The 24,037-nt window shown below is 37.0% G+C and overlaps 5 protein-coding genes across 5 annotated transcripts; 2 read left to right on the top strand and 3 right to left on the bottom strand.

Annotated features, from left to right (window-relative positions):
* Window positions 1-121: 121 nt before the first annotated feature.
* LOC135072014 (SEC14-like protein 2) lies at window positions 122-13,551 on the bottom strand. The gene is made up of 10 exons (XM_063965934.1): window positions 13,376-13,551; window positions 5,441-5,510; window positions 4,181-4,224; window positions 3,978-4,098; window positions 3,385-3,536; window positions 2,907-3,045; window positions 2,478-2,677; window positions 1,865-2,010; window positions 1,246-1,394; window positions 122-846 (listed from the first exon to the last, which is right to left on the bottom strand). The coding sequence occupies exons 1-10, from the start codon at window positions 13,436-13,438 to the stop codon at window positions 680-682; spliced, it is 1,251 nt and encodes a 416-aa protein (XP_063822004.1). The 5' UTR covers window positions 13,439-13,551; the 3' UTR covers window positions 122-679.
* On the top strand, window positions 5,995-9,830 carry LOC135072013 (armadillo repeat-containing protein gudu). The gene is made up of 6 exons (XM_063965933.1): window positions 5,995-6,776; window positions 6,850-7,156; window positions 7,377-7,722; window positions 7,934-8,317; window positions 8,391-8,605; window positions 9,674-9,830. The coding sequence occupies exons 1-6, from the start codon at window positions 6,178-6,180 to the stop codon at window positions 9,803-9,805; spliced, it is 1,983 nt and encodes a 660-aa protein (XP_063822003.1). The 5' UTR covers window positions 5,995-6,177; the 3' UTR covers window positions 9,806-9,830.
* Window positions 13,552-13,773: 222 nt separating the features above from the next.
* On the bottom strand, window positions 13,774-15,023 carry LOC135072301 (DNA-directed RNA polymerase II subunit GRINL1A). The gene has a single exon (XM_063966235.1). The coding sequence runs from the start codon at window positions 14,915-14,917 to the stop codon at window positions 13,967-13,969; it is 951 nt and encodes a 316-aa protein (XP_063822305.1). The 5' UTR covers window positions 14,918-15,023; the 3' UTR covers window positions 13,774-13,966.
* A 396-nt stretch (window positions 15,024-15,419) lies between these two features.
* LOC135072012 (probable RNA-binding protein 18) lies at window positions 15,420-17,568 on the top strand. The gene is made up of 4 exons (XM_063965931.1): window positions 15,420-15,549; window positions 15,655-15,744; window positions 15,906-16,112; window positions 16,290-17,568. Exons 1-4 carry the CDS (start codon window positions 15,535-15,537, stop codon window positions 16,560-16,562), a joined length of 585 nt encoding a protein of 194 aa, XP_063822001.1. The 5' UTR covers window positions 15,420-15,534; the 3' UTR covers window positions 16,563-17,568.
* Window positions 17,569-17,636: 68 nt separating this feature from the next.
* LOC135072011 (RNA polymerase I-specific transcription initiation factor RRN3) lies at window positions 17,637-23,265 on the bottom strand. Its single transcript, XM_063965930.1, has 7 exons — window positions 22,362-23,265; window positions 22,179-22,278; window positions 20,993-21,145; window positions 20,595-20,813; window positions 20,001-20,365; window positions 18,879-19,104; window positions 17,637-18,240 (listed from the first exon to the last, which is right to left on the bottom strand). Exons 1-7 carry the CDS (start codon window positions 22,768-22,770, stop codon window positions 18,045-18,047), a joined length of 1,668 nt encoding a protein of 555 aa, XP_063822000.1. The 5' UTR covers window positions 22,771-23,265; the 3' UTR covers window positions 17,637-18,044.
* Window positions 23,266-24,037: the final 772 nt, after the last annotated feature.

The following is a 24,037-nucleotide window of genomic DNA, read 5'->3' as shown; positions in this document are numbered from 1 at the left end:
TTTATAATTTAAAGTAGCCTTTACATACTTCGCCCGCGTAAATTAGGGTCAGTCATAAAACGTACCTGCATATTAAAGAACTAAGAACATTTTTAGGGAGTCAAAAGTAAAAACACAACACTTATGGAAATAAGTATATTACAAAGACTTAACTACATTTGAAACTTGTAACATTAAAACATTAATAAATGTATACTTATCAACCAAATATTACATTCTATTCTTATTGACAATATAGTACCAAATGGCTGAATAAAAAAAAATTCTCCTTTAAAAAATATCTATTAGATTTGTTAAATCAGTCATTATAAAATGTGAACACTAACAACATTCATATAATTTGTTTTTGAAATTGACTTACAGTTATCACAGAAATTCAACACTAATATCAAAAGTGAATAAATTCATATCAAAAATAAAATTAACATGGTCATAGTTAATTAATCGAATAAATGCATTCTGTAACCACATAGTGTTCATTGAATGCTGATTGATTAGATTTGAAAGTTGTATAGGCGCGAGCGCATTTCAAACGTCAACAACAATTTTAGAAGAACTTTTGTTGCTACCTTTAAAAATTAAGAAAAAATTGTCTAATAATTTGTTGATACCTTAAACTACTGAACCCTAAAAATCAAGAAAGATTTGTCTAATAAAAAATATCATTAGACTCTAAAGTTTATAAGGCGGTACTGCTTGAGGTCTCTGATTGTTGTTTGTCTTCTGGCTTGTCGTCTTCTGGCATATCACTAATATTGAGATCCTTGGCGGGCACGGAGATGAGAACGTGGTAAAATACTTTTTTACTTCGGAGGAACGCGTTTTTGTTGTCGAATATCACCGAGTCTGAAAAAGACGAAAAAGTACATAATTAGTAAGTGTCCTTCTGGCGTTGCTGCCATCAGCAAAGTAGCGCGCGAGTATGAAGTTCAGCCTATAAAGACTTTTGCGCGTCTTCTCCCCCTTCGAAGACTGGGATAATAAGGGTTCCTTGTCAGACTACGGAACCCTAAAAACTGGATTATTCCACTTTGTTCACCTGGGCGAAAACTAAAACTAACCAATGTTTTACCAGGAAGGGATTGGTTTCCCTGGGTCTCTTTTTACCTTCATAGTTTCACCTAAATTCTAAATTGGTTCAGTGTGAAAAGGTAACCTTCGCTAAAACTCCGGGATGTAGGTCGTATTTTTTCCCTGGGTCTCATCATCATGTCATAAATATTTGTATAAATATACTGCACTCACAAGTGGAGGGCCCCGTGACGGGCAGCACGCCGACGTCTATGGGCCCCTCGTGCACCTTCCGTGGCCCGTGCACTGTCTCCACGTTGCCGTCCTCGTCCCGCCGCTTGATCACGAACTTTATGTCGTGGCTTTCTACGCCGAACTCCCATCTGTGAAAAATTTAGTGTTTTCACTTGAAGGAAGAAATTATGCTAAGAATGACTGGTAGCAGATTTTGTTTACGAGCTATCGAAAGAAATTATGGATTATTTTACCCGTAATATCCTAAACAAAGTGGTCCTTCAAGCCGGATTAAAAAGATATTGAGTTAGCAATGGTATTATGGATTTAAAGGGAACGAATAGCCTTTGAGAACTGTTACGCGAATTGGAAAATAATTGGGAGAAGTCTTTTCTCTCTAGTTGGAGAACAAAATCTATGTTGTTGTATCCTATTGAGGTTGCAGTGAACGCTGAAGATGTATAAAGCTTACGTTACAACTTTTACTTAAGTTGTATTTATAACAAGCTCGCTAGACACTTGATCAAGGTTATCATTCTATTAATAGAATTTTTAGCTTTCTCTTCGGAGGCTAACTATTGGGTTATTCGCAATTTAGCAAATGTATCTAAATACTAACTTCAAAACACTCTCCGGATCAGCACAGAGCAAGTCGACCGTGTGCTTGTCTCCCGTCTTGATTGTGACTCGATGGTACTCTTTCTTTGAGTCTCCGCTGGAATTCTTCGAGTAGTAGCTTTTGGATACCTTTCCACCTGGCCTGACCTGAAAGACGAAACACATGAAAGAAGTTAGATAACTAAAATTATGAGACTTTTAGGCAATTTTTTTTTATGTTTCTTCAGAACTTCTTAACACTTAACCGATTTGAGAGAAATAAATTAAGTTCCACCTGCTAGATAACAATGTTTGCCAATACGCCATCATCTCTCACCGATCTTTTCCCGATCGTATAGAAAATATCAATTCAAACTTTACCTACGTCTTCTTTAATTAATCCTACTTACTTATCGGTTAATAACTTATGTCCCTACCCTGTCTGTATCGTCGTTGACGAGTGAAAACCTCGGGAGTACCGAAAACAAAATTTTTCAGGAGAGACAAAAAACCGTCCCCTGTATATTTTTACGAGGTTTTCATTGAACGCGATAGATGGCACTATAATCATCCCATTCGAATATAGGTGAGCTTAATTAAATTCCCGTGGAAGCATCAAGACAATCAGCACTTACGATGAGACTACACCTTGGGTCCCCATTCTCGTCCACCATGGTGCCCCCGTAGTGTACCGGCAACTGGTCCTTATCCACTATGCTGAGCACCTGCGCCTGCCACTTCTTCGTGTCTGTGCCGTATATCTTGATCTTCGATATCGTGTACTCGTGCATAAACTTTTTGATCACGGAAAAGGCGAGAGCGAATACTTTAGGTGCTGAAAAAAAAGATATTACACATTTAAATATATTATTGATTGAACAACCTGAGAACATTATCTTGGAGGAACGCGCCGAGAACATATTAAAACAGGAAATGATTCTTTAACGTGGGACAAAAACGTATAAAGTAATCTGCCTCGAAGGACCATCATTGTTCTTTGATCTATCAAGATGCTGTTTGCCGCTTCTCTTCAGAAGAGCTGAATGTTTTAATAATTTTCCTACCGTTAACAATGAAGCAAGTCTTGAGTATTTCAGGGTAGTTCGCTTCGTATATTTGCAGTAACGTAAACACCATTTCAGCAGCCGGTTTCCACGCGTACTGGCGCATGTTGAATCCTTCTAGATCGAAAAGTACCGTCACCTGAAAAATAAACGTAAGATTCTTTTAAGCTTTGCTACAAAATAAAGCCATTACGAGAAAGTCTATACCACAATTTAGAATGTGTGTGGGGTGGTTATTATATCGTGATGAAGTAATAAGAGCGGAAACAATGAAGGTGATAAACAATTAATTAATTGATAGTCAATTGTTATGTTTACACAATCAGTGTTGAGCTCAAATCAATGAGTGAGTTCATGTAATCTATTTTCCTGTAAGTTGTTTTTTGCATTAATTTCTTGAAACGAGATTCTGGCATGAGTGAAACGCCGTTAGGAAAAGCTACTTTAGTGTTCATAATGGACGATTTATCTCCAATACCTTCAAAGCTGCAGGTCCATGAGCAAGCGCCTGCTTCCTGGCGCTGGCCAGGTAGTTCTCCAGGTGTTTGAGTACCATGCGGATGACGTCAGTTCGAGTAATCGAATGCAGAAGCCCCCACACGTCCAGGCCCACGAATGGCACGATTATCACTGGAAGCATCATCATGTAAGTTTAAATAATTTTATTTTTATTTATCTTTTTTATTGTGTTGTGTTTAATAATGATGTGATTCTTCTCTGAGCAGTTTTTGGATAATGCAAGTAGGTAGGTACCTACTTATAATGACAGGTTTTATGAACGCGAATTCTACAGGAAAAGGTGTTATTTTCATACAAAGTTAATGTATGAAACATCTGGCATAGGATGCGCGCCGCGATAAGCGGTTATTACGCTATTTTTTCGATTTTGTCCATACATTTTTGACGTCGATAAAGTATATCACGGCGCGCATCTTACCCCAGCTGAACACGATTTGATGTTACTACGATTGTTGCTATCTAGCGATTTATGATCACATATTATTATATGAATACGAGAATTTTTAAGAAGCATTTTCTTAAGAAAAGATTTGAAAAAGATTAATGTCATACCAGGAGATCCCTCTTTATCGAAACCGGTGCTTCCACTCGGGAAGTGTTTTTCCAAGACCTCTGGTGGCTGCCAAGAGTGTAGAGTAGTATCCACCTCCCATTTCTCGCGCCATTTCATTGACTGAAAACAAATTAAATTGGGGCTAATAAACTGCCATTTTGAATAACTAGTTAGATAGAAAAGCAATTATTTTTTTACTCACATCTCGAAGCATCTTTTCCGCTGCTTCTGGATCCCATTGACGAGCTGAAAATCATAGAAACGTATTAAATTGTTTCTTCAGTAACTTCATTGAAAATGTTTCAGCTTATAAGTAACTTTCGGGAATACTCAGTGAAGTTAATAAGTTACTAGTTCTATCCGAGAATGAAGATACGGTTAACAGAACTGTTAATTTTATTGTTTCGGCTTCTTAATTAAATTTTTCTTCCTGTTTTTAGGAGGTACCTAATTAAGATTACCTATGTAAGTAGGTACATAGATGTTTAGTACGTTCTAAGTTAATTCGTTTTTTGCTGACGCTGCGTAAAACCGCGAACCAAAAGTTTGTAAGCCAACATTCGAAACATCGTAAATGTGAGTCATATGGTCATATATGAGTTTATTCGCATTCTTCATGGACACCGCGAGGCCAACTATCTACGACGAATCGTAGAGTCAATTATCATCGTTTGGGAGACAGGTTTTACGACCGATTTCAACCGATTTCTTAACTTTAAAATTAAAAATATTTTAAAACCCGTTATTGTAGGTGTGACAAATGTGAATAGAGTTATGAGACAAGACAATTACCTACTTTCAAGATTATTCTGAATATTATTTGCTTCTTATGTGTTTTTGTTACCTTGCTGTGTTTACAGTGATGGATTTTATGTACCTTAGGTATTATTCATTATAAATGAAACTTACATAATAATACTCTACCATGTCGTGTAGAATCTTAAATTAGCTTAGTGGTAGTAGGTAATTTGCTAATTCAATATTTTATTATTAACTACACAACGCATAAACCTAATCTTAATATTTGATTACAAAACAATGTTATCATGGAGAGCAGAATAATAATCTCCTTAAGAACTTTATCGAAATATTAATTAGAATACGTTGCTACCACTATCGAGATCGACTCTACATTCTACATTCATTTCATTCACTCTACATTTAGGTCTATATACCTTACTCGATCGGCATGATTGACCGAAGCTTCCTACAAATTATTGTTCTATCCATGTCTGTGAACTCCACGAATAATGGTCAGTGGAGTTTACTCTATCAAATGTTGTTTCTTCAGCGGCATGCATGATGAATGTCGATAATAGAGATAGAAAAATATAAGTGAAGGTCGCTAACATTTCTCACCATTCAACTGTGTAAAATGTTAGTAAATTGACTGTCGTAGTTTTGTAAGAATGATTGTGCTCTTAGAAGATAGGTAAACTTAGGTAGTTGTAGAAGAACTGACCTCTAAGCCACCGTAGCAGAAAGTGGTCATTGTGCTCTGGCTTCATGATGTCTTTGACGCTCTTTCTGAACTGTAACAAAGTAAATAATCATAAAGAAAACGCAATAGGTAAATGTAGGTACCTAAATGATCAGAAGCTCTACTAAACGATCCTCAACCATCCACCGAGGTGGTTTCAAAGAGAACAACATTATACCATTGCTTCGTATCCTTTTAAAGATAATCAATAACAACATGAGCGTATTGTGGTATTGTGGTGCCTAATTACCTACTATAGTACAGACACAGACGATGGCACTTCAAGTGTGTGTTACACTTTGGCATCTTATGCAGTTGAAATAACAGCTATTTTGCAATAAAATGTGGGCTGACGCTGTATGGTTACGCTTCTCCCTTGACCTTACATACATAATTACTCCAGCATACAGCGAACAAATCAAATCAGATGTATGAGAAATACTACAAACAATAAAATGTTTAGGTAACATAGTCGGTGGAAAATTACATGAAAATTTATACCTAATAACTTCAAGAAAAACCTTTTTGTTTACAAACTTGGCGCAAAATTATCCTGACAGTTGCCAAGCGACAGCAAAATATTGACATAACGAAGCTACAATTTCCAGCAAACGTTTTGAGGAGAGTTTTTTACAATAACAATCACGATTGCAGCCATAAAAAGAAACTGAATTGAATCATAATTTTGTGTTTGTTTAAATTTACATCCAAAGATTACAATGACGGACGCAGATAACATTTCTACGTTTAGTGCAGATGGGGGGCAGGATACTGTGGGTCTGCCCAGGATAGTGATGGTCACAGAAGGCTCTGATACATCGGCATCATCAGCATCATCCACGTCGGAGTCAGAGGACAACTGGGCAGACCTCATCAAGTCCTCGGAGATACCACCGGAGTACTGGCATATACAAAAGCTGGTGAAGTACATGAAAGCGGGAAACCAAACCGCGACGATGGTAGCGCTGTCCTGCTTGAAGGATCACGACCTGACGATAGAGGTCAATCAAAGAGCTATTCAAGAGATAGGCGGTCTAGAGCTTTTAGTGAATTTGCTGGAAACGAGAGATCTGTGTTGTATCTTAGGTGGACTGGCTGTTCTGAAAGATATAACCCCGAATATTGAAATAAGGAAGAAAGTAACAGATTTGGGAGCGATCCCTTTGTTGGTGGGATTGTTGTCTGATCCAGCACGGGACGTGCAAATCCTGGCGGCAGAAACAATTGCTAATTTAGGGCGAATCCGTAAAAGTAGGAAGTTTTGCAGAAAATTTGGAGGGATTCCCAAACTGATCGATTTATTGGACATAAAGGAACGGTGAGTAACTTGAATTTTGATATGGATAGGATTTCATAACAAAATGTATGTACACGATAGTTTTATCTTTTAGGTACTTAGTGTCTCCGCGTGAGGAGCTAAATCAAGATGAGTTACAGTTTCTAGATATAGCTCGTGCTGGAGCTAAAGCATTATGGTCAATGTCATCCTCACAAAGGAACCGCGAGGCAATGCGGAAGTACGGCATGATACCTCTTATAGCCAAAATGCTCAAAACTATTCATCTAGACGTGGCTGTTCCGGCAGTTGGACTTCTTCAAATGTGCGCGAATGAAACATCATTCCAACTGGCTATACAGACTGAGAAAATGGTCACCAACTTGATAACGCACTTGGCCAACGATGACAAAGATCTGAAGGTAACATGTAGCAATTGTTTTGTTGGGCAACACTGTGGTATTAACGCTGACTCTTTTATGGCACCGCTCATCATGGTTGAGTTGCACGTACCTTTCCCGATTTGCTGTCACGCGATCTTGAATTAATTCTTATGAATAATTTGGGTAGCTTAACAATTTCGCGGTGCGTAAACAACGTATTCACGTTAAACTTCCTATATGGTTACGTTATGCGTTACAGACGTACTGTAGTTTGGCGATTTACAAATGCGCAAGCGATTCTATTACGAGGGATATGATTCGTGAAGCTGGAGGTTTGGAGCTGTTGGTAGAGGCCGCGCAAGATAGCACCAATAGACCTAATAAACCTTTGTTGGCGGCGGTTACTGGAGCTCTATGGAAATGTGCCAACAGCGATGCTAGTGTAAAAAGGCTGGACAGCCTTGGAGCAGTCCCTATACTGGTCAGATTGTTGGATGACGAAAACGATGGCGTATTGACCAACGTCGCCGGGGCACTCGCAGAGTGTGCTAAATATCCACCGAATCGTGATAAAATTAGATCTGCTGGTGGCATTCCAATGCTAAGTAAGTCATTATTTTAATTAAACATTCTCTTGTGTGCAAACGCTACACAATCTACACAATATAGAAACAATCATGAATAATGAAATGACCCATATAATTTATGGGGTGCAGCACTTCACAGGAAAAACATGTATTAAGTAATCTAGTTGCATAAGTAGAACTAGTAATTTTACTCGTGGAAATTAAATTATTTAATCTTTATTTATTTCAGTTCATCATCTAAACAACACTTACAAGCCATTGCTGGAGAATGTGCCTCTAGTATTAATGGAATGCGCTAAAGAACAGTTTTGCATGAATGAAATAGACGAGTTGGACGGCGTGAGGCTTGTTTGGTCCTTGCTGAAGAACGATTCGAAGAAGGTTCAGACAAACGCCGCTTTGGCTTTGAGTCCTTGTGTGCAAAATGCCGCAGATTCCGGGGAGATGGTCAGGTCTTTCGTAGGTGCCTTGGAGTTGACGGTGGACTTACTGGACTCCGACGACCATAACGTCTTGTCGGCCGTTTGCGCTGCAATCGCAACCATTGCAAGAGACCACGAGAATTTGGCGGTCATATCCGATCACGGCGTTGTGGGTAAACTTTCGAAACTCGGTAAGACAAATTACCGGTTTTACGTTCAATTGTCATAACTTTCATCCATTATTATTACAATGTTTCATTGCAGTGAGCACAACAGATGATCACCTGAGAGCGAATCTGGGCGTGGCAATAGCGTACTGCTGCGACTGGGCACAGAACAGGCAGGAGTTTGGCAAGCGAGGCGCCATCACGCCGCTGGTCAACTACATGACGTCACGGGACCCCAACGTTCACAGGGCGACGGCTCTGGCTCTCTACCACCTGTCCTTCTACTCCATCAACTGTGTCACCATGCATGCTGTTAGTAGCATATTCTTAATCACTTTTCAACCATACTGCATGATAATGTTTGTGCTAGTGTTATGGGTCCAAAAATATAGTTTTGATGGCATGTTTCGATTAATTATGTAGATCCTAATCAAAAAGTTATAGGAATCTGAATGTGAGGTCTTGTTAAAGCTTGAAAACGATTTAGTTGTATTAAAGTTGCGTGTGGTTAGCAGCTAGCCAAGTGTGCAATATGTGTAAGATGAATGCTGTCATACTTATACCTAGTTTACACAAATAGCACTGCCTTTCTTAATTGTTTGCGTATGCTGCATAGCACGTCATGCAATCATTGTAGGTGTTCCGTGTTACCACACGGATTTGAGTCAGGTGACGACAATAACGTGTGAGATTACTTTCCAAAGCAGTTCTTGTATCTATTTGAACATTCAAGTTGCACCAGCGCAATAGGTCTTAAAATAGAACTTACTTTACGTCATTCTAAGATTAAGAAATTCGGATAAGTATTAGCGTCGTTTATCTAATGTAGGTATCTGTAAATGTAAGCAGACAAAGAAAACCTAAAATCTTACTTAGCGTAAATGGCATGACCTGATCTTTGACACGAAGTAAGAACAATACATTTACTTACCTGACTAAATTCGTAAAAATATGTGGTTGAATACGAAAGTTAGGTATCCAGTTAATGTAACGGTAATATGTTTTGAACAATTGCGGATATCCTCAAAATAACGTTTTTTAAACGTCTGCGCAAAATATTTATGTTTCTGTGACCTCGGAGCTCGTTCACGTATCGCTAAAAACTATTCATTCATCAAAATCCACGAGGTTATAAAGACTGTCAGTCACTTTTGGTACTTCACAAGGGTAGAGCTCAGGCCCCTCTTTCGCAGTGGGTATTCTGGGCAGGTTACCAAGGCCCCGCGATCGAGAGGGGTGAAAATTTCTTTAATTTCCCATTTTTGGAGGAAAGGACCTCCTTGGTTCTTAAATGCCCAGGGCCTCTAGTAGGTTAAAGACGGTCCTGGTAGAGCTACAGGACGAAGCTAGTAATGAAAATGTGATGTTTACTTATTCCAGGCTGGTGTAGTACAGTTCCTGCTAGAAACCATTGGGTCCAAAGATCCGATCCTACAGGAGGCGTCCGCAGGCTGCCTCTGCAATATCCGCAAGTTGGCGCTCGCCACGGAGAAAATTAAACTGAAGCAATAACGTGAATTTATTTATATTAAAGTAGTTGGCTATCGTGATATAATGGCTTTGCTTTCGATCCATCCAGTTTAAAACGTTTTTATTCCCTACACCTTCTAATTAAAAATAAAGAATCAAGTAGGTAAGGCAGGTAATAAAAGAATCGGGTTTTTTCAACCAGTTTTTACAGAATGTTCTCACACGGTCAAGGTGATCCAGTCGACATTGTATTATACATGTCGTTTTATAAAATGTAAGGCAGCTAATATAAACTTCAAGTTAGCTGAAAACTTTTTAAAATGCTAATTTTTTGTTTAGGTAGGTGTAGGTAGCTACCTACTTCTTTCAGCTGTTTCAAAGCATACGGACATGAATTTCTTTCTTTTTAATCCTACTTAGGTACTATCAGAATTTCACTAGAAACAAGGATGTTTTACATAATTCTTTAAATCACCGCCAGACTTGGCTAGACAGGTGACAGGGAATTTACCTACTGCTAAGATTAGCTAACGAGATGTCGCCTGCTTTTTCACACGCATACATCATCTTTGCTAAATGCACAATCATATTCGCAAATATTAGTCAAAACTGCAACTTATTTGCTTGAAACCGGTTGTTTGTTCTTCGGACTTAAAAGCGTGGGGTCAACGTCAGTTAACAGATTCCTTTTCCTTATAAAGTATTTACCGAAAAGCTTACGAAATAGCTCTTTGTTTTGTTTGAGTTATGAATTACCAGAAACTTTTGTTTTTCCGAGTCTGGCCATGTCTCATCTTGAAAAAAAAAACCTTGGTTATGTGACGTAGAGACTTTGCGACTCTGACTGGCATCTTAATTAATTTGTGAGTGTAGATTACTTACATAGTTAATATATAGGTATGCTCTAGAAATAAGTCAGTTGTGGGTGTCGGAAACTGAAAGTTTTAAATTCTCTCCGGACTCTGCCTTTCCCTTTCTTTTATTTCCCTTCCTTTTTATCATCCGGCTGGAGGTTGTCCGGACATTCACTGAGTATTTGAGAAACACTTATTCTTGCTAGTGTCGAAAACATTACACATTGCGTATCAAACCAGTAGCATTCCCCTGACCTTGTATGTGCGATGCATTTCGCAATGTTGACACAAACACACTAATAGATTATTTGCTCGTCCTTCATCGATACATTAAAGGCTGTTAGGAGAGTCGTTGACACCTAAATGTAGCTTTGTTTGTTGATGTGCTTAGAATAATTCAGCATAACACACAGTTGAGTTGATACAGCAATCACGACCACAAAGCTAAGCGGGGAACCTGAATTAATATTTCTTTCCAAAGTTACACCATTTCGATCAACTCTTTCAAACTTAATTAGCATGATGTTGACATCTGCTTTAATTTAAAATGCTTAATGTAGAGTTGCAATATGTTTAGGAGGTCATTCATCTATGTTGTCGAGAGGCATTCACTCTCAATTTGTAAACAGATTAATCCACATGTCGGTATCTATCTATTTGGTAGGTATAACAACTAACATTATTGTATACCAAAGTAGGAAGTAATCTAGCTAATTCTCAAAATCATAATATTATGATTATAATATCCCGCGCTCATGATAACTGAAATCGGATTGCGGATATTTATTCGTGCTCGGGGTACTAAAACACAGAACAGCGGAAGGTAGGTACCGTTTAGTTGCTCTGTTGCTCTACCTACAGTTTAGTCTCTGATGGTCCAATATCTGTTATTATTATTTATGCTTTTTTTTATTAATATTGCTAAAAAGTGTAATGTAACTTCTGATGAAATTCAAAACTTGAGTAACTATTAACTCTTGGACGTTCATTCAATATTTCATAGTAACCTCGTTACAATTCGAGATCGGCCATTCAACGGGCAGTTTTTGTAATCATACAATCATCAAAATCTGTAGGGCCATTGGGTTTTATCTTCTTTTTATGGTCAATAGTTTTTATTAGCGGTAAAGGTTTTGTGGTGATTACGAAATTACAAAGCGAAAGGGCGAGTACCACATTTTTTTGGTGTTTCCACTTTGTTACGTACGTAACATTAATATATTGAGAAGCAACATGTTGCAGTCAAAATGTGCCGTGATCAACATGTCATTAAACAACTAAGTAGGTACCCAGTGCTATGTACTCGTACTTTACTCAATGATGTCCAACGAATCATTTAGATTGAGATTTCTGTAACTTTTCCTTAGAGGCGACAGAATCGCTTTTAATAGTGATGCATGTTTCAACACAACATCGCAATTATTGCAACTCTATCAGTTTTCCCAGCTCCGTTATGCAGGTTCCATTAAAGCGCGATTACGGTCACTTCGCTCACTCCGATATGATATTACGTCAATACCGCAAGTTACTGAACAAATCCAAGTTTTTGTGATCTTTTTGTTTGGGTAAGAAAAATATGCTATACTGCCTAATGATGGGCTAATGGTACCTACCTACTATGCTTATGTTTCGAGATGGCTTTTCCACAATACTTCCAGCGGCGGGGATCGAACCCGCGTTCCTCGGTGGTCCGACACCACCACCGTTGGGCTATACCTACTTATTGTCGCATAAATAAAATTATCACGCAAGATACTTAAAAAAAAAATTAATTCCAACTGTAGGTACTAGTTCAATAATAAGTGAAGGCAATAGAAAACGAATAAGTAAGTAAGTACGAAGTTTGAGGAAATTAATTCGCCTGTAAAATATTTATTATTTTGTCATCTTTAAATAGCAGATGTGGTGTGGCTCGTACCTACTATGGAAACTGGAAAAGCTAGTTTTGTTTTGGCTATTATTGGTAAAAACACGAATTTTAATATGTCTGGCATACGAGTTTATTGCCCTCTGGTGTGGTTGACGGTCACCATGCATGGATGGTACTTTCACCGGTTGCTGTGGACTATAGGTAGTTTCTAATTTGTATGACAGGAAGTTAAGGGTGTACGGAACTCGGGTGCAGCAATAGATTTGAGGGTACGCACACCTTTAGGTAGGTTACCCATTGATTTTGTCTGTTTAAGATTAAACTAAGGCGCCTTTTTTTACATTTCCTACAAATAGGCTTCAGTTTACCCAGATTAAGTAAGTAGGTACTCATAACGAAAAGTAACGCATTGATTGATTCTCTTCCAGTCAACCATTGGACGAGGCGGAAATGGTTATTGGTTAACGTGACGAATGTCATGTTGGTGTGTAATAATTTTTTAGTTACTAGTTAGTACTTTTCAAAATATATTGTTTAATTAAGTAACTCTTAAATTTTCGGTTATGTACGAATAGTTTTAAGCTAACATTAATATTGTTTCGTTCATTGAATTTATCTTTCCTCGGTGCATTAACACGGTCAAGTAAGTACCTAGGTACCTACCTATCTTTGTAATACCTACTTATTTGATTATAAATTACCTAATCAAAGCATGTAGGTATGTTCAATTTTAAAGTAGGTATAGTAATAGTTTAATTAAGGCAAGTGCCTAACAAGTGCAAGGTCTCAACATAAATCATATTTTGACGGCCTTTGCTTATCGCCAAACGAGATTTGTTAGCCTAAATAAAGTAAAGAATAACAACTAGAACGTATCACCACACTTACCTTCATCAGGGCGAATCGCTGGTCATCGTCGATCCCCACAACCGTATTGGAAACCGGAGCCATTTCACAGAACAATAGATTTATTTAACACACAACTGAAGGAAGCGAAACACGCAAGTGGCACGCTTGGCGGTCAGCGCGCGAATGATTATACGTTCGTGTCGTGTCGGCAAAGTTGCATGATAAACAAAAACAGACTAGCGTGTGCGCGTGCGCCCCTACATTTTATGCTCAAATGCAGTCTCTTCATTAACTTGCCTTGTTGTAACTAGTATAATAGTATTAGTAAGCATAGTAGGTAGGTAGTTTGCTTCAGTTCAATTTATCCTGTCCAAGAAACAAAAGTATAGAAGATATAATATTGTGTAATGCAAAGAAGGTAAAGTGAAAATAACAAATGCCTGCAAAAATATCCTTTATTCCTGATCACATTGTAAAATCTATAGATAAGTTAACAATAAGGTACTTCATAACGATATTGCCTAAAGAGTACAATCAAATCAAATTAAAAAATATAATCTTGCTTCTGTAACTTGATTTTTTCTTTGACAAATGGCTAAACCATCAAGTAGATTTACTTCATTTATAAAATTACTTCATGACTGTGAAAACAACTCCGCCTCTTTCAGGTTCTTCATCATGCACCTCTTTATCACTGCCCTCCTCATCAGACTCTTCTGAATCATCGCTGTTCCCCTCTCTGTATGATCCAAAAGTTGTTGTATCTTTCGGCAGCACGGGCATTTTGATTCCAGCTCTGGCCAATAACTTCTCAGCAGCGTGTTGGGCCTCAACTTCCTTCAAGTGTACATTATACTGCTTTTGCAGTTTTAAAGACTCTTCCAAAGCCAGCAACTTTGCCGGACCATGGATGGAAGGTGGAGGCGTGGCTGCAGTCACCTCCCAGTGTTTGTGCTTTTTCCTAAGAATCTCCTTTTCTGGGTTGTGCACATCTGATACAGTGGTTTTGAACGGCTTGAAGTTTCCTGTTGCCTTTTTTGATTCAGGCTTGTGCTCTGTCTTCTCAACAATATACCTCACATGTGGGATTTCTCCTATTTTAACAAGATCTTCAGTTGTTATACTTGGCTCCATTGGCTCTATCACTTTCACCTTCTTTTCATGGGCTGTGCTTTGGCTGAGTATTTGCAAAACATCTTCAGGTTCACTGTCATCATCTGAATCTAGATAAGTGTTCCTATTTGCGTCTAATTTGCCCTTCCATTCAAACTCTTGAACAGCTCGATTGTCCAGCTTCATATCACTAAATAAACGACATGTTTGTTCTTCCTCTTGTTTTTCCTTTAGTGTACTAGCAATTTTGTCATGGAAAGCCTGTATTTTAGCGCCTTTGTCTGGCAGTTTGGAAACAAAAGACTTATTGCACAATAGTTTAGCTTGTCGAGATTGGAGTTCTATTAATTCTGGAATTGTTTTTGACGAAAGATCAGAGATTTTACCGTCGATTTCAGTTTTTGGCGGAGGCGGTAAAATTCCAGGGATTTTTGTGTTTATTTTTTTCATAGTTGGAATAACAGCCATTTCACTTTTATGACTAAAGAATTAACATAAATAATTTCAATTTGAGGAAAATTAAAACTCAAGAATTGTAATATTTGTAATTTGTAAGATAACAAACAAAAACACAATTTCGTGCAATAACTTGACATACATAAGTCATTGACATCTTTTTTTTAAATTAGTACATAACCGAAGACATCCTAATTATATTATTCACCCCATCAAATATAGCGTTGTTATAAATAAGGTAAAACCTTATGAAATATAACAGAGAGTTGGGAATCAAATAAGTAAAATTATCATTGCCATTTTTATTAAAGGGCTAAAAAAAAGTATAACAGGAGCATGTTCCATTTCGTTTAAAATTGATATTTCGCAATGTTAGTTTTTTTACTTGGTTTAAGTCTATGTTAAAGTGGCGCTGGCGTTGTAGTTGAATTCAACGATGATTGATGAAGGTCAAACAAAAACAAAAGAACTCTCCCTTTAAAAAAAGTAAAAAATTCAAAATGGCAGCTTTGTTTTTGTGAGAGTGGTACTTTTATTTGCGAGCGAGAGCGTTTTCGGTATGAACATACTGTTCTGGATGAAATATACGTGAAAAATTCGCACTGTGTAAAAGGAGAAATACTTTAACAATGGAGGACGCCACGGTTTGTGTTATTTTATTTAAATAAAATCTATTTTTATTGACTCCGGGATTGTGTACAATATCCTCGGAGAATCATTTAATTACCACTTGGTTCTCTCTATTTTAGGTCCCTTTGCATTTGGAACCTATGCAGCAGAGTGAGGTGTGCGAAAAGAGGCTTTGGATTGGCAACCTGGACACCAGAGTTAATGAGTATGACTATTTTTACAAAATTTGTCCTAAACGACTCCATTAAAAGTTCAAGCTCTAGTTTTTGTATTGATTTATTACCTGCTTTTTCACATGTGTTCATGTAGATAATTAATCGTGTTACAACTACCTTGTCTAATTAACTCCATTTATTTTCATTACCGGTATCAATTACTGAAAATGGTCCGTGTGTATGGGAACATCGAAAAGTTTGACATGCTGTTTCATCGGAGTGGACCCAACACGGGTCAGCCCCGGGGATTCGCCTTTGTTACGTACAAGCTGAGGCAAGATGCAATTCAAGCCATGAACTCACTGAACGGACAGCTATTAGGCTGCAAAAGAATATGTGTCAAATTTGCGAAGAATACTTCGGTAAGTTTGTTTGTATTGTTTGTTTCAACTGTCCTAACAAAGGGTTTGTTAATCAAGATTGCAATGTTAATAATTAGAAGATTCAATAGTGTTAGTTGTGGCAATCAATTTCTTCTTTCTAAATCATATAATAACTGTTTTAGTCATCAAAAACATTACATCATTTTTTTATTTCAGGATGACCAGGACAAACCAAAACCAGAGTTGGGTATAGCGGCTTTAGCTGGTGCTAAGCCGGAGTTAAAACTAAGCAAAAAGACAGCCATCCAGTCTATTGAGGCCAAGCTGAAGATGATGGAGAACATGAAACCAGGCGATGACTTTGTAGTCAACAAGCTGGCAGCCAATGAGACCCCAATCATTGCTCAGTATCAGTCAAAACAGCACCAGCCCCCCAATAAAACCATCAGCTCGTTTAGAAGAAGACACCCCTATCATAAAAAAAGATAATCTTTTTTTTTTAGATTATTACATCGCCTTTGTAAATCAGGTAAAGGAAATATTTAAGGGCACACGAAAACAATTACTGTGTTTCATATTTCTGCTTATTGAGTAAGCAAATGTTTGTTAAATTGTGGTATTTTATTTTGTTAGGTTTATTGACAAAATATTGCAATATGTAAACAACTTATAGCTTTTATAGCAAACTTTTCTAAAATGTTAGTTATAAGTACACTTGTCTACCCTGAAAAATTAACTGGTGGAAATTGAGGTGACAATTTTGTGAAATTTTGCATCCCTGAAAGATCTTTGATATTACCACTGTATTATGATAATAATTATTATTAGTAAAAGTTATAGCGCATTGTTTCATACTAGCAGTATGAATATTGCAAGTTGTTTAATCATATTTCTATTGCTTGCTTGATGTTACATTATTGATAGAATAATTGAATAACAGTAAATTCCTATCTACTCCAAATTAATTTAATTAGAAAATATTGCTGAACATGTATCTATCTGTGCTACTAATCAAGAAAAATTCTCAATACTGGTTTATATTCTGAATTTAATCTATTCATGTAATAAAGTTAGTAAAGCTATCCAATACTTAATGCAAAATTGGTTTAATACTTTTAGTATGTATAATATACCTATTAGTTTTTTATTCAGTATTAATTATTCTTAGTTTATAAGAAACTTTGTGGTCTAAACGTCTCCCTAAATACCATCTAAGTGTTCATTAATGTATGACCATGATTTGTCAAAATAATATGCTACCAGTTTTGCAACAAATAAGTGTATATTTTTATATTAATCTCATTTCATAAATAAACACATATTTTAAAACTAATTTGTTCTAATACTAACAGGTGCAGTAAGTTATGAATAATATTTTGTGATGGATGGATTAAAAATAAACTTTGGTAGATAAAATATCACATGGTGTATTAAAAAATATTAATTAAGGTTTTGTGATTTATTAGGTCAAGATTGTTTCAACATATTAATTTCAATATTACAATTAATTATGTTGTGTTGTGTGTGTATGTGCATAGGAACGTGAAATAAAATTTTCGCAAATGTTTTTACATGTTTTATTTAAAAATCAAGGTGAATAAATAATTTACTTAAAACAGACTTTAATTATCATCTGAATCCAATAGATAACATGAATTAAGAAAAAAGTAAAGCAAATTATTTACTGGTAGGCAATATAGCAATTTTTTCTTCGCTACTACATAAAATATACCATTGATAAGTATATGTATTATTTAGTTACATATCAAAAAAGTATGACACAATCTTAATAACATTAATATTGGGCTAAAACTTAACATTTGTATTAAATCAGTAATTTTTAAGGCTTACATTGGATGCCTTTTATGGTACAGAAAGTATCAAAAGAGGTTTTTAAAATCTTTGGACTATCACTACTTTTGATGCTAACTGTCCAAGCAGTATTAGTAATCTCCAAGTCAGTCATATTCTCTACATCATAATAGATTCACTGGTTCTGAATCCGGGTGAAATGCCGTTCGTTATCCTTTTCGTGGGGCTGGCTAACATTAGGTAGTCGTCGTCTTCTTCAAGCTTTATTTTCATGTGCGTATACTGCGACTCGTTGTCGCCGTCCTTTAGGAAGTCTTTGTACTCTATGCATAAGGGCCAGATTATCTTTCCGGATCTGTAAACAAAAATAACAATGTGAGATTGTAGTCAAATTAGAGATTTTCTGATAAATTAATTGCTCACTACTGGCAACCTAGACATTTGCGTGCTCAACTACTATTCCAAACTTCGCGGTTCGATCGACGCAGAAGAGATGTATGAGACAAGATGCGAGTATCAGAGCCCCGATTACGGTAACTTTGAACGTCTACAATCCAGACACGCTTCATCGATTCTGCGATACGATTGGTCAAAACAGCTGACGTACGCTGTTTACGCTGGCGTACGTCAGCTGTTTTGACCAATCGTATTGCAGAATCAGAAACGCGTCTGGATTGCAGACGTTAAAAATTACCGTAATCGGGGCTCAGGCCTTTGCAATGTTTGGTTAGCATGGGGAGTGTATACTTGTGGGCTGTGGTAAATTACAATGAGTCATGCTCCAAGAGACTATTTGAGCTGATGATGAAACCCATCGGTAAGCGTGGGGAGTTTAAGCCAAATCAATCCTTCTCTTGTTGTCTCTTAAAGCGGATAGAGACCCGCAGTCAAAACTAAATGGTCTATCTGTCTCTTGCAAATTATAGAGGGTACATAGGGTTTCTGCAGTGGTGACAATGACCTGATGACGATTATGATTATGTTGATACTCACACAGGCAGCGTATAGGGATCATACGGGAACCAGTCGTCGTAATCTTGAGCAGCAGACTGCAGCGTGTGTCGCGCGTTCTTCTCGATGATAGCTTGGCAGTACACGACTTGGTGCGCGCGCGTCACTGAAGAGAATGCGTGCGTGACTTGCGGCGGACACGTGCGGAGCGGGTTCAGGTTGCAGGTTACTAGACGAGGGAGGTTGAGTGACTCGACGAAGAGGAGATCTGAAATAGAGACTTGTGTTAATGCTAAACTTTGTGCATGCAGTGTGGTTCCGGCAGAATAAGGCAACGCAGCCTAACAACTAAACACGGGACCCACATTTCCCATGAATGTTGTACTTATTTTCACACAAAAACAACGTTTAACACTAGAGTACACGCGTGGCCTACTATAGTAGACCAGGGTAATATTTTACGCTATAACTTTTTAAAAACTTGCGCCAGAGAGCTGGCATTCCAGGAAAGCCTCGTTTACTAAATATGTCAATAAGCCAGTAAAGCTTGGGTCGCTAGCGTCTGCGCATTTTTCTAAAATTGGTCGTCAAAACTGCGGGTCCACCCAAAAGCCCGAAATCACTCGACAAAAAAAATATGGAAGACTTGCAAAAAATGGATTTACCCCATGTACCAGGTAGTAGAAAGTCTTGAATACTATGAAAGATAAAAAACAAATCATATTTTTTCAGTAAATAATTTTTTTGCTAACATGGATCTCAGAGTGCAATTTTGGTCCAAAAAATTTACAAATTTTAAATCCGTTTATATTGTTTGATCCCAAATAGTTTTATAAAGAAACTTTGATTATAAAAGAACTATAATAAACACTTTTATTATTTAAATATTAATTTTATTCATAAATTGCTTACAAACTGATTTACAGTGATTTTAAATTGGCTTACCAGAGTAGGCCGCGCGTGTATTGGTGATAAAAAAGAGGCGCGTGTACTGTAGTGTTAATGAAGTTGTGGTTACTGCTAAAATTGACTGAAATGTTTGCCTCTAATATGCTCTAAAACATCCAACAGAACTATAGACATTTTAAAATCGAAAAAGGTCAACAAAAGCTAAATGTAGGTTTTATAATGACATCAACTTTGATAACTGAATGATGTACTCACTTTCTTTATTCATAAACAGGTGATGATTTTTGAACGCGACCAGATAAAAGATGGCGTGGCACACAGCATGGAAGGAGCCGTGCACTTTGGTGTTATCACACGCCGCTGTTGACTCCTGAGTCGCCGTGATATACGAGTGGCACCATTCCGCCATGTTCCTTAGGTAGTGAATCAGTCTGGAGTTAGGAACCCTGACGCAGCGCGCTAGTAAACCAGCCAGATGGCTGGCAGCTGTCCGCCGGGTCGCTAAGGCACCGGGTCCCAACCCGTGAAGACCTGCCGCCACTATCCACAAGTTGTTTAGTATACGGTCGGCGCATTGCTGGTTGATCGATATCGTGTATAGCAGCAGGAATTGGACGTATCTGAAAACAGGGTAAAATTAAGTTGAGGCTACTTTTCAATTAATAAGTTATCTAATCAAATTAGCACTTGTTACTATCTTTTTGTTAGTGACTTGTAAATTGATGACGTCATCATTCATCATTTTGATTTGGAAACTAATCTCATCTAGTAAAATGTACGTAATACTTCCAGTCAGTTATTGAATGCTACAATTACAAGATTACCCTAAGATAGAAACATAATACTTACTTAATACCATAGGTTGGAAGAACAACTCTTTCGAAGACGTTGCACAAGATGTTCAGTGCAGGATCTCTTTCCTCTTCAAGCCATTTCAACATTTCCAACATGCAGTAGTCCAATGAGTCTGTAAGAACGTCTTGCTCGTCCGTGTCCATTTCAAACAGTGTCTCAGCCGGTACTCTGTTCTTTGAGCGGTCTACTAAATTTACATCCATTATTACTAATCTGAAAGAAATAAAGATTGTGTCAAATATTAAAATTAATAAAAATAGGTCAGATAAATTATGATTTTTAGAATGCAGCAATTTACATTTATGATAATGAATTTAAATGTCTGTTTATACAATAAAAGCCTTTTATTGTGTTAAAAGCAGACTACAATATGATGTAAGTTCAAACTTTACCTGCTAACTATGGTCGTCACAATTTGTTCCTGAAGTAGTGGTATGTATTTGCTCATCCATATTAGATTGTGTATGTATGACCTATTGATGTAGCAGCCTGCTTTGTAATAAGGAAACCCATCTATCACTGTTTGCATTAGGAGATCACTGGACCTGAAATTATTTGAATTAATTTATTAGTAAGTATATAAAATGAAAATATTTCTTGTGTTTTATACTAGCTTATTCATTCATTGACAGTTTCAAAGTGAAATGGAGAGTGCAAAAGCAAACTCCAATGGAAAGAAAATAAAGTCACATGAATTTGATTCCAGAACTAAGATGGTAATATCTTAGGTAATTGACGGAATCTGACTTGACTTGGTGAATCATTCATTCAGTCAATAGTTTGTTTGAAATCCTTTTAGATAACAGATGTATCTGTTATGCATCAATTGTACGGGATTCATTTATTCTGCCAGTTTTTAATGGCTTTTTTATCTTATGATTTATTTTTAAATTACAGTTTTATGTTTCTTCTTCTTCTATTCGTTATAAAGTATGTAGGTAGCTACTTTTCTTACCCATTTCTATGGTTTATCTATAGAAGCCTTTAATGATTAAGTGGTCATAGACAACAATGTTCATCAAAGCTTCTGAAGGGCCATATTTGGTAGAACCTCACCTACTTTCACTCATTGTGGTCTTTTCTCTACCCATTAGTGTTCCCTGAAGATTTTCACCAACTCCTAGAATGTGGAGATAGCACAAAATTCCAGTCACTTATCACTGAAAACATGATCTTTATCATTCAAATATTGTTTGTGATAGTGACATCTGAAATCTAAAGTTGTTTGATTTCTGAATAAAATGCCACCATTTTATGAAATGGTAATATAAGTATGACTGTGCATTATTTGTGTATTATTGTTATAATGTATCTTTTTTTCTGACAAAAGTAATCAGAAAAATTTTAAGATACTTTTTTCACAATAATACTCTTGCACAATAATTTTAGTCACAATAGATTAAGATTTCATAACTTTTTGCAACATGTAATGGTCATTTTCATGACTACCATTGATCATACAATCAATATTGTTGGGATTCATGGTTTTTTCTGAGTGTCACTCAGTTGACTGAACTTAAATCAGACCGTTTTATTTTTTCCAATGAAAATAAATTAACAAGGTATAAAAATACTTACATAGGCATGATGGCTACAATTTGTGCAATAACTGTGTGGATATTTGACCATTTCATCACTGTTTCTGGCGGTGGACTGTCTTCCCAGTTTTCACCTTCAGCTGAAAGGTTAAAAGGAGAATTAGCTAGTTCTAGGACATATGATGCAAAGTTCATGATAGATAAACTAGTCATAGCAACTTACCTTTGAACAACTTAATAAGACAGGTCATCACACTCGCACAATGGTATGTATGAGCAGTAACCAAGCTCAGCACAAATCTGCTGAACAGCTCCACGAGATCCTCCCTCCGGCTGGCAAACTCAACACTACACACAAGTTCCACATACTGTTTGAAGTCACGTCCTAACAGAACCACACAAGACAGACTATCTTCAAAGAGAATCTGATAGTTTTCGTCGTTCAAAGGAATGTCCTTCAGAACTTTTAGCAAATCATTGTATGGCCCAGTTTTTTTCTCTCTCACATAGGCTAGCAAGATTTGCTCTACTTGATTTTTATTGAATTTGAATTTCTCTCTGGCTACAGCTGCCTGCCGCTGCAGGGTTTTACGCATCAACGTCGAAACGGACTTTTGTGCTGCCACTGCCATTGTTGATAGTATATTCTACTTCTTAAGATCGGATGACACTGATTTTAGGTACTCCACTATTTCCGGCTGTCTCAGCAACTGAGCTTTCTTGTGGTTCAGCACTTCGCGCAGGATGTTGCTACTGTCTTCGAAAGCGGGAACGTTTACACTTTGATCAAAGCTCGTACTTGGTTTACTGTAACTCAGCGAAGGCTCCACACTTTCCGTACTTCTTTTATCTTTCAGATACGACTGCAATCTTTCTAATACCACTTTATTATCACCTTCTTTTCTTTCACCACTATAACCTTCTTTAGACATTGCACAATATAATATTTACATTGTTGAAGTGTTTAAAGTTTCAACACTTGATGGATTAAAATTCTAAAACGTTTTTTGTTTATCAAGTTACTTATTTAATAGTAAATAAAGACAATTTTAGAAAATATAACACGTGCGTTTCAACTATTCACATCGCGCAAAAATTTATGACGTTTTACCTGCTGATGGATGGATGACGTTTCGTTCGTGTATATTACGTGCTCTGTGGTTTTGACTTAAAAAAAAAACACTAGAGATGAGATTTGGGGGGAAAGAAATATAAATGGCATCGAGCAGAAAAAAAATGTAAGGAGAGGGCATTGACCATTTCTGATTTCTAGGTCAGCATTGCATTGTACCATTACGTGCGCGTCGCGGCGCAAATGTAGAAGACTAGGGTGTAGACCAAAGAATACTCATACTCCAAGTGTAGTCATCTGCAGGTCTCCAGCTTCCTCATTGGCCCTAGAGCAATTCCAAGTATAGCCTGACCAGGAACATAAAAACCCTGGCATAGAGGCGCGACAATTGCATTTGATAGTGCAACACTGAGTACAGTCGTACCTGTGTTAAATTAATTGGCTAACTTTATGTATCAGGATTCAGGATTACGGGCTAATTTAATATTTTCATAAATTAACGAAAACATATTATTATAGGTAACCCGGTTTAAATAAATTAAATGAAACCATCAATCGAGCTAGTAGGATTTATTTTATTATTCATCAATAATCAAATTCAGAACTTGAATATTCAACTGCAATGTCTGCTCATGAACGCTTCAAACTCGGTACTTCTTTCCCAATTCCATAAAATTCAACACTTATAAAGTGACAAAAAACTTTAAAATAGGTAGTTGAAACAAACCACAGCTAATTTTCATAGTGGACTGTACTATACGATAAACATGTCAGTCAATTTGACAACCTTTGTTGGAAACATTATTCAATGAAAATATTGTCCGAAC

Source organism: Ostrinia nubilalis, chromosome 5, assembly GCF_963855985.1.
Source record: "Ostrinia nubilalis chromosome 5, ilOstNubi1.1, whole genome shotgun sequence".
Taxonomy (NCBI): Eukaryota; Metazoa; Arthropoda; class Insecta; order Lepidoptera; family Crambidae; genus Ostrinia; species Ostrinia nubilalis.
Note: the sequence above shows the minus strand (reverse complement) of the source record. Positions and strands in the feature narration are given on the sequence as shown.

Bases quoted from the DNA above. Each gene is read 5' to 3' on its own strand.
- LOC135072013 (XM_063965933.1), top strand. From the start codon at position 6,178: ATGACGGACGCAGATAACATTTCTACGTTTAGTGCAGATGGGGGGCAG. The intron at 6,777-6,849 runs GTGAGTAACTTG...TTTATCTTTTAG, and splicing joins TTATTGGACATAAAGGAACG to GTACTTAGTGTCTCCGCGTG. The intron at 7,723-7,933 runs GTAAGTCATTAT...TATTTATTTCAG, and splicing joins TGGTGGCATTCCAATGCTAA to TTCATCATCTAAACAACACT.
- LOC135072014 (XM_063965934.1), bottom strand. From the start codon at position 13,438: ATGGCTCCGGTTTCCAATACGGTTGTGGGGATCGACGATGACCAGCGA. The intron at 3,046-3,384 runs GTATTGGAGATA...TTTATTTTTCAG, and splicing joins ATGGACCTGCAGCTTTGAAG to GTGACGGTACTTTTCGATCT. The intron at 847-1,245 runs GTGAGTGCAGTA...CGTCTTTTTCAG, and splicing joins CGTCACGGGGCCCTCCACTT to ACTCGGTGATATTCGACAAC.
- LOC135072301 (XM_063966235.1), bottom strand. From the start codon at position 14,917: ATGGCTGTTATTCCAACTATGAAAAAAATAAACACAAAAATCCCTGGA.
- LOC135072012 (XM_063965931.1), top strand. The intron at 15,745-15,905 runs GACTATTTTTAC...CATTACCGGTAT, and splicing joins ACACCAGAGTTAATGAGTAT to CAATTACTGAAAATGGTCCG. The intron at 16,113-16,289 runs GTAAGTTTGTTT...TTTTTATTTCAG, and splicing joins AATTTGCGAAGAATACTTCG to GATGACCAGGACAAACCAAA.
- LOC135072011 (XM_063965930.1), bottom strand. From the start codon at position 22,770: ATGGCAGTGGCAGCACAAAAGTCCGTTTCGACGTTGATGCGTAAAACC. The intron at 21,146-22,178 runs GTAAGTATTTTT...AAATAATTTCAG, and splicing joins ATTGTAGCCATCATGCCTAT to GTCCAGTGATCTCCTAATGC. The intron at 20,366-20,594 runs GTAAGTATTATG...CCCTGTTTTCAG, and splicing joins CTTCCAACCTATGGTATTAA to ATACGTCCAATTCCTGCTGC.